A 12550-nucleotide genomic window follows, 5' to 3' on the forward strand; every position below is an offset into this window, starting at 1 on the left:
CAAGTGTGCTGCTGTGCCCAGCTGCTTCCAGGCGGCACGGCCCTCCCTCTGATTGCTGGAGGACTCTTCTGTGTGGGCACACCACGGTTTGTTTACTCGTCCTCCTGGTCAATGGACATTTGGAACTGTGGTGAACAAGCATTCCTGCACCTGTATGTGGATATTCTATGTCCATTTTTCTTGGGAGTGGAATGGCTGAGTCATCTGGTAGGTGTCTTTACCTTTTAAAGAACTAAGTGCTTTTTCCAGAAGGATCATTAGAACGGCGGCCAGCAAGAGTCCAGGTATCCTGGCTCCACAGCATGTGGTGGCGGTCTCTTGACTTGGAACTGTCCTTCTGGGTGCCAGGGTTCTCCAGAGAAACAGCCAGTGGCACCCGTGCGTGGGTGGGTGTGTGCGCGCGTGCGTGTGGGTGTGTGCGCGCGTGTGTGTGGGTGCGCACGCATGTGGGTGTGTGCGCACCTGTGTGGGTGCGTGCGTGTGGGTGTGTGTGTGTGCGCACATGCGTGCACGTAAGGCGATGTATCACAAAGAATTGGCTGGTGCAGTTATCGAGGCTAAGTCCCAAGCTGGAGACCCAGGAGAGCTGAAGTGTAGTTCCAGTCTGAGTCTCATGGCCTGAGGACCAAGAGGGCTGACAGTAACAGTTTTAACCCAGAAGCTGTCAGGCGGGCGGGAGATTCAGGAAGAGCCACGGTTTAGTCCAAGTGCAAAGGCCAGAAAAGACCATGCCCCACCCACAGGAGGAGTTCCTTCTTACCCAGCCTTGCCCTTCCCTTCAGGTCCTCAGCAGATGGGGCAGGCCCTTCCCCAACGAGAAGGCTGTGGGCTTTCCTCAGTCTACCCATTCACATATTAATCCCATCCCAGAATGCTCCCACAGACACACCCAGAATAATACTTGGCCAAATGTTTGTTGGGGAACCTGGCAGCGTCAAATGGACCCATAAAATTCATCATCATCCCTTCCTCTGTGGTCTAATTTGCATTTCCCTAACGACTCATGATGTCGCATGTCTTCCTAGAGATGACCTGCCCTTCATAGAACTTTTTTGTGATGTTCCTGTTCAAACCTTTTCCCCATTAAAAAAATGGGATTGCTAACTGGGCGAGGTGGTGGGCGCCTGTAGTCCTAGCTACTCGGGAGGCTGAGGCAGGACAATCGCTTCAACCCGGGAGGCGAAGGTTGCAGTGAGCCGAGATTGCGTCATTGCTCTCCAGCCTGGGTGATGGAGTGAGACTCTGTCTCAAAAAAAAAAAAAAAAAGGGGTCGGGGGAGCTTGCTTGTCCTAATACTGAGGCTGCAGGAGTTGGCTCTATTTCTGATGGAAGCCCTTTGTCAGGTGTGCTATGAAGGCCTTCTCCCAGTCTATGGCTCATGTTCTATTTTCTATATTGTTTTCTGAAGAGGAGAAGTTTTAGTTTTGATAAGGTTCAGAGGATGGATTTTTCTTTTACAGTTGGTGCATTTTGTATCCTTCTAAGAAACCATTGCTTGTCTCAAAGATGGGAAGATTTTCTCCCGTGTTTCCCTCTAAGGAGTTTCACAGTTTGAGCTTTTATGTTTAGGTCCGTGATCTATATGGACGCCCTTGTCGTGGGGATGTGAGGTTTGGGTTGAGGGCCATCCCTTCCTTGTCCTGGCTGTTGCAGAGACTGTCCTTCCCCTCAGTAGCCTTGGCCCCTTGGCTGGATGTAACGGACCCTGCCTGTGGGTCCTCTTCTGGGCTCCCCACCTGCACTGGCCCTGTATCCGTTTCTGGACCAGTGCTGCACTGGCTTGATCACTCTAGCTTTATAAGAAGTCTTGCAATCAGTGCCATTTACCAAAATTCATTAGAATTTTTTTAACATTTTTAAATTTAAGATATTATTAATGTTACATATATATAAAATTTGCCATCAACCATTTTATACAGCAACCACTTTATCCATTTATAGCGTAGACACTGTACCATAAGCACACAGTACAGTCATACCATCTGTATCACTAGGACCCTCTCGTCTTGCAAACTGGAAACTCCATAGCCATTGAACAAAACTGCCTCCTCCCCACCCCAGCCCCTGGCATCCACCATTCTGCTTTCTGTGTCTAAGAGTCGGACTGTGTGAGATACGTCACACAAGCAGAGTCATGCAGATTTGTCTTTTCATGATTGACTTTTTTCACTTAGCAGAATGTCCTCAAGATTCATCCATGTTACAGCGTGTGAGAGGATTGCCTTCTTTTAAAAGGCTGAATACTATTCCACTGTGTGTTGTGTTAGTTTTCCCCAGGGAGACAGAATTCATACTGTATATTGGTAGATGAGGGGATTTGTTGGGGAATCGGCTCATGTGATTACAGAGGCTGAGTCCCCCAGCAGACTTGCACCCCGGAGACCCTGGGAAGCTGGTGCATGGCTCAGTCCAGAGCCAAAGGCCTGAGAACCCTGGGGGATGCTGGTGCAAGTCCCAATGTCCAAAGGCCAGAGACCCTGGAGTGCTGATGCCAAAGGGCAGGGTCCCAGCTCCAGGAGGGAGAGGAAATTGCTTATCCTCTTCCTTTCTCGTTCTGTCTGGGCCCCAGCGGGCTGGGTGGTGCCACTCACCTGGAGGGCATCTTCCCACTCATCCACCAGTCTCCTCTGGAAAACCCCCACCGGCACACCCAGAAGTAATGCTTCACGGGTTCTCTAGGTATCCCTAATCCAATCAAGTTGATGCCTGAAATGAACCGTTACATGTGCAGATACAGTCACGTGTCACTTACATGGAAAAGCTCTGAGAAATGCATCATTAGGCGACTTCACTGTGCGAACATCGCAGAACTCACTCACTCACAGGAGCCCGGATGGTGTGGCTGCTGCCTGCTCACACCGTGGTACAGCCTGTGGCTCCTGGGCTGCAAACCTCTACAGCATGTCACTGTGCTGAATACTGCAGGTGGCTGTTCCACGGTGGTGGTTTGCATCGTACATATCGAAACATAGAAAAGGTGCAGTGAGAATGCAGTGTCCTAATCTTAATGCGACCACCATCACCTGTACAGTCTGTTGTTGACCAAAATGTCGTTACGTGGCGTGTGACTGCCACGTTGTCTTCCTTCATTCCCCTGGCGATGGACATTTGGGTTGCTTCTGCCTCGTGGCTGCCATGAACACAGCTGTGCAGATACCTCCTAGGACCCTGCCTTCAGTTCTCGTGGCCTGCTGGGGACTCAGGAGCCTAGTGCCTAATGTTCTGAGGAATTGCCTCTGCTCTCCACACTGTGCCGGGCACATTCCCTGGCCCTGCACGCGGGTCCCGCTGCTCCGCTTCCTGCCGTGGCGTAGCTTTCGGTGTTTAGCAGTCGCCATCCTAGCAGGCACGAGGTGATGCCTCACGTTTGCACTTGGCGTCTGCCAAGTGGTTGGTCGTGTGGAGCATCTTGTCATGTACCGCTTGGCCATTGGTTTATCTTCTCTGTAGAAGTGTCTTAAGTCCTTCACCCGTTTTAAAATTGAAGATTTCCTTTGGTTGTGGAGGTGTGGGAGTTTTTAAAGTGCATTCTGGATAGTAGCTTCATATGCAGATCCTGGATTGCAGCTATTTTTTCCCATTTTTTACTCTATTGGTTTTTCCTGCTCTGCAGTTTTGAAGTTTGATGTAGTCCCATTTGTCTCTTTCTGTTGCCTGTGCTATTAGGAATCTATTTTTAATGCTTTGCCCCTTTTCACAGTTCTTCTTGTGATACAGTCTGTTAGGTTGCCTGTCCTCATTTGGGCGAGCTGTATTTTCTGCTGGCCCCTCTCTGCAGTGCTGTTTCTTGTGTCTTACATTGTCTTTCTCCATGGATTTGTTGTGTTTGGTCACTAAGCAATATTTCTGAGTAGTTTTTCTCCCAGAAAGGTTTGTGTGTGTTCAGCTTTCAGCCCTTGCATATCTGAAAGTAACTTCAGTTTGTCCTCATACTTGAGTGATAATTTGGCTCGAGTTAGAGTCTTCAGTATTTCTGAAATTCCACTCACTCGGTCACCAAATGCCCTTTAAGGAGCCTGTAAAGGGGGTGTTGCTAACCAGCCAGCCCAGGCCAGTGTAGGGGAGCTTTTAGGGCCGGGAGTCACGTGCTGGGTTCCCCGGAAGAGGAGGCGTTGCTTTCCGGGGCTGGCTTGGCGTCTCTGGGGGGTGTGGTCAGCAGCTGCCCAGCTGGAGTGAGAGGGTCTGCGGCGCTCATCCCCTGAACGCAGATTGGATAGCCCCAGGCCGGCGCTGGAGGAGGAGCAGGAGGAGGAGCGGAGGCAGGGAGGTGGGAGGAGCGTGCACAGAGGCGTGGGAGGCCTGAGGAGTAAGCGGCTGGATGTGGACCCTGAGAGCCGCTGGCAGGGAGGTGGGGTCTTTCCAGTTGGGAAGACACCGTGGCCCCGGTGAGCCCCTCCTGGGCTTCCTTCATGCTCGTGTCCTGCGTAAGCGTGGCGAGTTCTGTGCAGGGCCTCTTTGCCTTGCGCTGGGAGTTCCTGCCCGCAGCACATCAGCTGCCCGGAGCTCTGCCCTGTGCCTGAGCAGCGTAAGCACTGCGGTGAGGGGGATGGCCCGCCAGGGATTGGACAGTCCGGAAAGGCCCCGTTCCCGCGTGGAACTTGAATGCAGCTGAGGGACGTCCAGAGAGGCCTTTCCTTTCCTGGTGGCATTCTGGAATGTGCTGGTGTGTGGATGCTATGTGGGTTCCTCCGTGCGAGCGAGGGTGGTTGTGCCTCTTTGTCTATCCGTCTAATGGCAAAGACTTTCTGTCCTGCTTGTGTGAGACCCCGGCATGGCAGAGCGAAGACTGAGTGTGCTTTGCGTCCTTTAGAAATTACGCCTCGTGGCAGGACACGCTCAGATACGGTCTCCAGTGGGAGAGTCGCGCGGCGCAGGCCGGTGTCCAGCTGTGGTGTCAGGGCCTCGGGGGCCTTTGGGGCCTTCCCCAGTGGGTCTGGTTGAACTTGCTTGCACTGGTCAGGTATTTATGGAGAGCTGAAGTGCTGTCTGCTGTGACTTCCCATCACTGGATGTAGAGCAGAGAAAAATAATTTCTCCCATCTTTCCTAAGGGGTGCTGAATCCTTGGGAGAAATCTTGAAGGTGGGCAGTGTGGGTGATGGGACCCCAGGCCGCATGGCACCAGTAAGCTTGGTTCTGGATGGCACACACGGTGCCTGGCTTCGAGTCCGTCTCCTGTTGTCACTGCTTTGTGAGTTGGTTAAACGTGTTGTACCTTGACAGCTTCCCTGCCTTCCTTCTCAACATCCTAAGACTCATTTCCTCACCAGTAAGTGTGAGTCCTGCTCGGTAGCAGACGGTGATGCTGGCTGCCATTTGCATGCCCTCCTGTGTGGCTGTCTGGTGTGAACGAGAGTGTGTGTACACTGTCACCTGTGGTGGGTCCACGTCGGCCCTGGGGGATGTCTGAGTGGAGGGCAGCTGGGGCCAGGCTGAGTGGGGAGTGGCAGCCGGGGGGAATGGCTCAGAGCTGGCCTTGCCATCTGCCTCCTGCCCCTGCTTTTGGGGGAAAGTCTGGGGAAGAACCCTGCTGTGTGACTCCTTCCTTGGCTGAGGCCAGTCCAGTCTCTGTTGCCCTGGCTGTCCCAGTCCTGGGAAGCCCAAGTGCTGAGCTGTGTCCAGGTCTCCCTCACTGCAGTCCTGCCTTCCTCACGTGACCTCACGGCTAAGCACAGTGGCTGACACGAGGTCAAGGCCCGCCCAGGGCCAGGGGAGCAGGCAGTGCCCGAGAGTCTGTCCCCCATGGTTGGGCACGGCTGGAGATGCGGCAGAGGTGGAGTGCTTGTTCCAGCACAGCTGCGATGGCAGAGTTGGGCCCAGTGCTCCCGGGCAGCAGCATGGCCGTGTTGCTGACGCGCTGTGCGGTGAGCTGCTGGCTGCCAGCGCAGCTAGGACCACGGGCAGTGTTTCCTGCGAGAGCCCGGCCACGGCAGCTGGGGAGCGCTGGGGCGTGATTCTGTCATTCATGCTGCTTTCAAACCGTAGAGCACAGGAAACGGGCAGAGAACTCAGCAGCGCTTCTCTCCAGAGGGACAGAAAACTAACGATGACGTTAAGATTCTCCTTGATACACTTATTTTCCATAGGGAATGGATGATTTTCATGAGTGGAAAGGCAAATGCTCTTGTGCAGGAGGGTGTGAGTTGTGCGCTGTGGCTTCACCTGCGTGTTTGAGGCTTGCTGTGCCCAACCCCAACCCGTGTGGAGCCCACACCCCGTGCACTCTTGTCCCTGCCCGGCCCGGCCTCATGTGGTGGTGCCTGCAGCCGCACCAGCCTAGCTGATCACCGGCCAATCCTGTGTTTTACCGTCTGATGGCCTCACGCCCTGGTCACTCCTCTCCTGTTTGGAAATTTCTTGGACTGTTCATTATTCTGGATGAACTTTGGGATTAGTTTGCCTACATACACTTACAATGTTTTTCGCAAAAATTGGGGTTGCTTCTCATCCAGGGATGTGGAGTGGCTCTCCGCTCACCAGGGCTTTTGTGGGTCTTGGTTGAGGTTTAGAGTAGATCCTTTGAGACCACGAACCTCCTGAGACTTCTGCCTCTGCAAGTGCCATGAGGAGACGTGGTGTGTCCTGGGTGCGGGGCTGGTGGGGCTCACACCAGGGGAGCGGTTCCTCACCATCCTCCTTCCTCTCTAGGTGCCCTACGAGACGCTGAACAAACGCTTTCGCGCCGCTCAGAAGAACATTGACCGAGAGACCAGCCACGTCACCATGGTGGTGGCCGAGCTGGAGAAGACACTGAGCGGCTGCCCCGCCGTGGACTCCGTGGTCAGCCTGCTGGACGGCGTGGTGGAGAAGCTCAGCGTCCTCAAGAGGAAGGTTGGTCCCGCCCGGTGGTCCCTCTTTGGCCGGGGGCATGGACACCCCTTTTGTCTTGAAAATGAGGCCTAAGACAGGCAAGCTGCTATGGTGGGAATGTGGGAGGTGTGGTTGGGGGCCCTCTTCCCTGCTGCTTGCCTTCTGGGGCCACTGTCGGCTGAGCAGGCCAGCTTCCTGTTCCTGTAGGGACCGTATTGTCTTGTTCCAGGAGTGTCCAGAGCCCAGACCACAGGGAGGCCAGGATGTACAGCAGGTTGATTGATTTTTTTTTTTTGAGATAGAGTCTCGCTCTGTCACTCAGGCTGGAGTTCAGTGGTGCAATCTTGGCTCACTGCAGCCTCCATGTCCTGGGTTCACGCAATTCTCCTGCCTCAGCCTCACGGGTAGCTGGGATTACAGGTGCGTGCCACTGTGCCTGGCTAATTTTTGTATTTTTAGTAGAGATGGGGTTTCACCATGTTGGCCAGGCTGGTCTCGAACTCCTGGTCTCAGGTGATTCACCTGCCTTGGCCTCCCAAAGCTGGGATTACAGGCGTGAGTCACTGCACCCGGCCTGATTGATTATTTTTAGATGGAATTTCACCTCCAAGGAGAGTGTGGAGTTCCTTGTCACTGGGATTGGTGGACAGCGGCATTGGGACTAATCTGGCCCACTGAAGACACCCAGAAAGTGGGATAAGATATCTTGAAACATCGCACTAGAATATGAAACAGAAAGGAATCACCAGGCCAGAACCGGCGGGCAGGGAGTCAGAGGTGAGCAGCAAGAGACTGCTGTTGCCCCCAGAGTGTTGGCCAGGCCAGATGGAGGTAAGGACCGATGACTCAGGCCATGGAAAGTGGGGCCCAGTGGAGAGAAGCTGGGACCCCACAGTATTACAGCTCGGGGGAGGTGTACCAGCAGTGGACTGGCATTGACACAGTGTTGCAGCTTAGGTTCAGAGGACTGGGGTGATCGGAGACCCTTAGCCTTCACTCCAGTGAGGTGGTCCCGGCTGGAGTCTGGTGGTGCCTTCCAGCTCCGGGTAGAGTCAATTCAGATTCTTTCATGGGGAGAATACCTTCAATATGGGCATACGATGATTCTTAGATTCTGAGTTTTCAAGTACAACATGCAGCACAGAGACAGCCTGGGTGCCAGTGATACCCTGTTTCAAGACACCACGGTGGATTGGAGACCCAGCAGACAGTAGACAGAGGGCTGCACGGACTGCAGGTGTGGGGGCTGCCAGGTGCCACACCTTACTGTGCTTAAAGAACAGAAAGAGGCTGGGTGTGGTGGCTCACGCCTGGAAAGCACTGTGGAAAGCTGAGGCAGCAGAATCACTTGAGTCCAGGAGTTTGAGACCAGCCTGGGCAACATAGGGAGACCCCATCTCCACAAAACATAAAAAAAATAGCCAAGGGTACTGGTGACCTCCTGTAGTCCCAGCAGTTACTCAGGAGGCTGAGGCAGAAGGATTGCTTGAGCCCAGGAGGTCAAGGCTGCAGTGAGCCATGATCATGCCACTGCACTCTCTAGCTGGGCGATAGTGAGACCCTATCTCAAAAGAGTTTGAAAATCTCTGCAGGGAACAGAAAGTATAAAAAGTGATTTAAGGCTGGACGCCGTGGCTCACTTTGGAAGGGCGAGGCAGGTAGATTGCTTGAGCCCAGGAGTTTGAGACCAGCCCGGGCAACATGGCAAAACCCCATCTGTACAAAAAGTATTAGCCAGGCGTGGTGGCACACACCTGTAGTCTCAGCTACTTGGGAGGCTGAGGCAGGAGAATTGCTTGAGCCCAGGAGGTCGAGGCTGCAGCAAGCAGAGATTGTGTCACTGTACTCCAGCCTGGGCAGCAGAGCGAGACACTGTCTTAAAAAAAAAAAAAAAAAGTGATTGGCCAGGCACAGTGGCTGGTACCTGTAATCCCAGCACTTTGGGAGGCCGAGGCAGGTGGATCACCTGAGGTCAGGAGTTCAAGACCAGCCTGGCCAACATGACGAAACCCCGTCTCTATTAAAATACAGAAAAATTAGCTAGACATGGTGTGCGCCTGTGGTCCCAGCTACTCGGGAGGCTGAGGCGGGAGAATCGCTTGAACCCAGGAGCTGGAAGTTGCAGTGAGCTGAGATTGCACCACTGCACTTCAGCCTGCACAGAGACTCTGTCTCTTAAAAAAAAAGGGAGAGATTTAGAGTTTAAAAAGAATTAAAACTTCAATAAATGGGAAATATAATAACAAAAGTGAAAAACTCAACGTTTGCCTATAACAGTTCAACAGTTAACAGCTAGACAAAGCTAAAGACGGAATTAGTGAACTGGAGGGTGGGTCTGAAGTAATGATCTAGAATGGAACACAGAGATTGAAAAATCAAAGTGGCTGCGAGAGTAAAGCACAGAATAGAGCAGAAAGCTGCGGTGTGTTTCACCAGAGCCCACGCGTGGGCGGGGACAGAGGTGGTGCTGGGAGAGTGAGCAAGGCTTCAGAACTGATGAGTACCACCAGGTCAGAATCCTACACAGGGTAAGTGAGAATAAACCGACATGGTGGAATCAAAGAAAACAGACAGAGAAATATTTGAAAATCAACTAAGGGCAAAAGATCACCTCCAAAGGGGCAGCAGACAGCAGGGACAGCTGATTTCTGCACAGCAGTTGGAAGCCAAGATTCGTAGAATGTGCTGAAAGAAGCCAGCCCGAGTCCTGGATCTGTCCAGTCGTCTGTTGCCGTGCGTGCTGTTAAACTGTAATGAAGAATTCAGTTCCTCAGTTGCACCACTGCCCTTCAGTGTGTGGCAGCCACGTGGGCTGGCGGCAGCTGTGTTGGGCAGCACAGGCCTGGAACGTTTCTATCTAGCTCGATTCATTTTTAACGAAATTGACTTTAAGAAAAAAAGCATTGCAAAAGATTTGTTAAAGTCACCTTGTAACGATAAACAGTTTAACCAGAAAGGCATAGCAAATGTAAAGCTGCGTGCATCTGGCAACATGGCTTCAGGGTACGTTAATATAACGCCAGAACTGACGGAGAGAAGCTGCAGACCCAGGTGGTGGATTTTTCACTGCCTTGGTCTACAGCTCTTGGGCCGGGCACACCTGCCTGGCGGACTCGGGAGAGCGTGGTTTTTCCCTGTCCCGCGATCCCCGCTTTTCTCCTTGTGAGTGTTGTGGGTTGGGGCAGCCTGGCCTCCCGTGGCGCAGGGCTGCAGGGCGTCCCTGTCCTGACCGGGTGTCTGCTGTGTGTGGCTCAGGCGGTGGAGTCCATCCAGGCCGAGGACGAGAGCGCCAAGCTGTGTAAGCGCCGGATCGAGCACCTCAAAGAGCACAGCAGTGACCAGCCAGCGGCGGCCAGCGTTTGGAAGAGGAAGCGCATGGACCGCATGATGGTGGAGCACCTGCTGCGCTGCGGCTACTACAACACGGCCGTCAAGCTGGCGCGCCAGAGCGGCATCGAGGTGGGTGCCCATGTGTGTGTGTTCCCCTCCCCCTGTGTGTCCCCCTTCCCCCCATGTGCATGTCCTCACCCCCGTGTGCGTGTGTTCCCCTCCCTCCAGTGTGTGTGTCCCCCTCCTCCCATGTGTGTGTGTTCTCCTCCCCCCATGTGCGTGTCCCCGTCCCCGCCATGTGCGTGTCCCCCTCCATGTGCATGTTTCTCCCGGCCCCGTGTGTGTCTGCGCGGTGGTGAGGGCCTCCTCCCTAGCTGAGAGGCCCTGACCCTTTGTGGAAACGCAGCGGGGGCTTCGTCTTCTGAAGGCAGAAAGTCAGTGTCTAAGCGGCTCTCCAGGTTCTTCTCATTTCCCTGTGGCGTCTCCACACATCCTGCTTAGGATTTTCCCACCTGATACCTGCACCCTGGGTTTCGCACTGGCACATGCTCCCTTGCTGCCTTGTGAGGGCTTTGCCTTTATCTTAGGCAGGGTGCGTTTTCCGTGTTTTCTGTGTCACCCTGGTTGGCTGTAGAAACATGTGGCACCCTTGCCCTCCACGGGTACAGCTGAGCAGACACCGGACGGTGCTGCCCTCTGCCCTCGGCTGCCTTGATAGACTCTTCCGCACCTTTGGGCCAGGTTAACTGGGGCAGCCCCTCCGCCATCGGGCATTTGTCCACCGCCGTGGGGGCCCATGGCAGTTGGAGCCTCCTAGACCAGCACTTGGGCCCATCGCCCTTGCCCCTGTCCAGATCCCGCTGTGGGTGTACGGCCTCACCTGACTCAGGTTAAGGTGGCATCCGTGTTCCATTTGACTAAGATGACAACGCTTGAGAACCTCTCAGGCAGCATTTGTGTGAGAGGAGCGTGCCCCATGGCTTGCCATGAGCCCAGCCTCCCCATGCCCGGCCATGCACCTGGCCCCACAGGCCTCCCTCCCATGCCACTCCCTGCCACGGCTCCTCAGCCCACCTCCTCCCTGCTTCTGCCTAACCAGGGGTCTTCTCTTTCCACGGCTTAAATCCCACCCACATGTGTGTGGCTCCCACCTGGGGCATGATGGACCTCAGTCCTGGCCACATTCAACCCCAGCACAAGGCTCCCTTCCCAGCCATGGAGGCGGCTCACATTTTGCAGTGCAAGGTCTCAGGTGCCTGTGGGGCCACACTCACGTCCCCATGCGGCCATCTGCAGGCCCTGCTGGCTCACAGCCTCCCCCACACTCCCATCCCACTCCTGCCCAGCTCCCCTGCCCTGGGGCACTCCAGACTCACCCCCAGGCCCACCCAGCCCCACACTCCAGACTCATCCGCAGGCCTCACACTCCAGACTCACCTGCAGGTCCACCCCGGCCCCCACACTCCAGACTCACCTGCAGGTCCACCCCGGCCCCACACTCTGGACTCACCTACAAGCCCCACATTCCGGACTCACCCAGAGACCCACCTGGCTCCGCCTCTCACTGGCTCCTGTCCTCGGCATTTGTCCCGAGCCTGGTTCAGCTTCTCTCAAATGCTGCCCTCCCACCCGTGCCTTCTCCCCACTGCTGCACGGCCTCCCTGCTCGTGTGTGTGCAGTGTCCATCCTGTCCTCCAGGAGGGGAGTGGCGAGCAGCTGCCCAGGGGGCAGGGTGAGCGAGTGAGTCCTCGTGTCCTGGAGGCACTCACCTGCCCAGACCCGCTCAACGCTGTTACTCTCGACACCCCTGGGGTGCGGCATCTCGGTTCACAAACGTGAATGTGACGTGTCATAGCTGTGCTGTGAGTGGATCTGCCAGATGGCAAAGTACACTGGTCCTCTGCGGTGGCCAGGGCTGGTGCCCCCAGCTGCCCTGCGGTCTTGTCAAGTGTCTGAGGTCTCCAGATCATGACTCACAGCTGCTCCGGTGTGCACCGAGCATTCTTGTCGCTGGACGAGGTCGTCTGTGTTGCCTCTGCTGCGTTGCCTACTGGGCTCCTGTGGCCTCCATCTGGTGCCATGTTTCCTCCACCTGGGTGTCAGGGAAGGGCATTCTCACCTGCACCTGCCAAGGCTCACGTGACTGACAGTGGGGCAGGCACATGTCAGCTCTGGTGCCCCTGTCCCACGTGCCTGTCCCACCCACCTGCCTCCCTGGCCCTGTGTGCCTGGCTTCCCCCAATGCACAGGCCCTCACTCTGTGCTGCCCACATGTCCTGGCTGCTTGGGGCGGCCCCTCAGTGTGTTCACAGATAAACTGGCTCTCCTCTCCTAAACGTCCAGCACACTGTCCTTGCAACCTATGGGGTGTGGCCAAGCACATCTGGCGGTGCCTGCTGAAGCATAAGCTG

General features: G+C 55.0%; 1 protein-coding gene across 4 annotated transcripts in view; it reads left to right on the plus strand.

The window, feature by feature from the left end:
* The window catches only part of MAEA (macrophage erythroblast attacher, E3 ubiquitin ligase), a 53641-nt gene that overhangs the window by 20801 nt on the left and 20290 nt on the right, over nucleotides 1-12550 (plus strand). For all 4 annotated transcript variants that reach the window (XM_033213426.1, XM_033213428.1, XM_033213427.1 and 1 more), the window contains exons 2-3: nucleotides 6648-6830; nucleotides 10065-10268. In XM_033213426.1, the coding sequence (XP_033069317.1) occupies nucleotides 6648-6830; nucleotides 10065-10268 (387 nt within the window). The remainder of the gene's footprint in view (nucleotides 1-6647; nucleotides 6831-10064; nucleotides 10269-12550) is intronic.

This window comes from Trachypithecus francoisi, unplaced genomic scaffold (genome assembly GCF_009764315.1).
Source record: "Trachypithecus francoisi isolate TF-2019V2 unplaced genomic scaffold, Tfra_2.0 Lachesis_group1, whole genome shotgun sequence".
Taxonomy (NCBI): Eukaryota; Metazoa; Chordata; class Mammalia; order Primates; family Cercopithecidae; genus Trachypithecus; species Trachypithecus francoisi.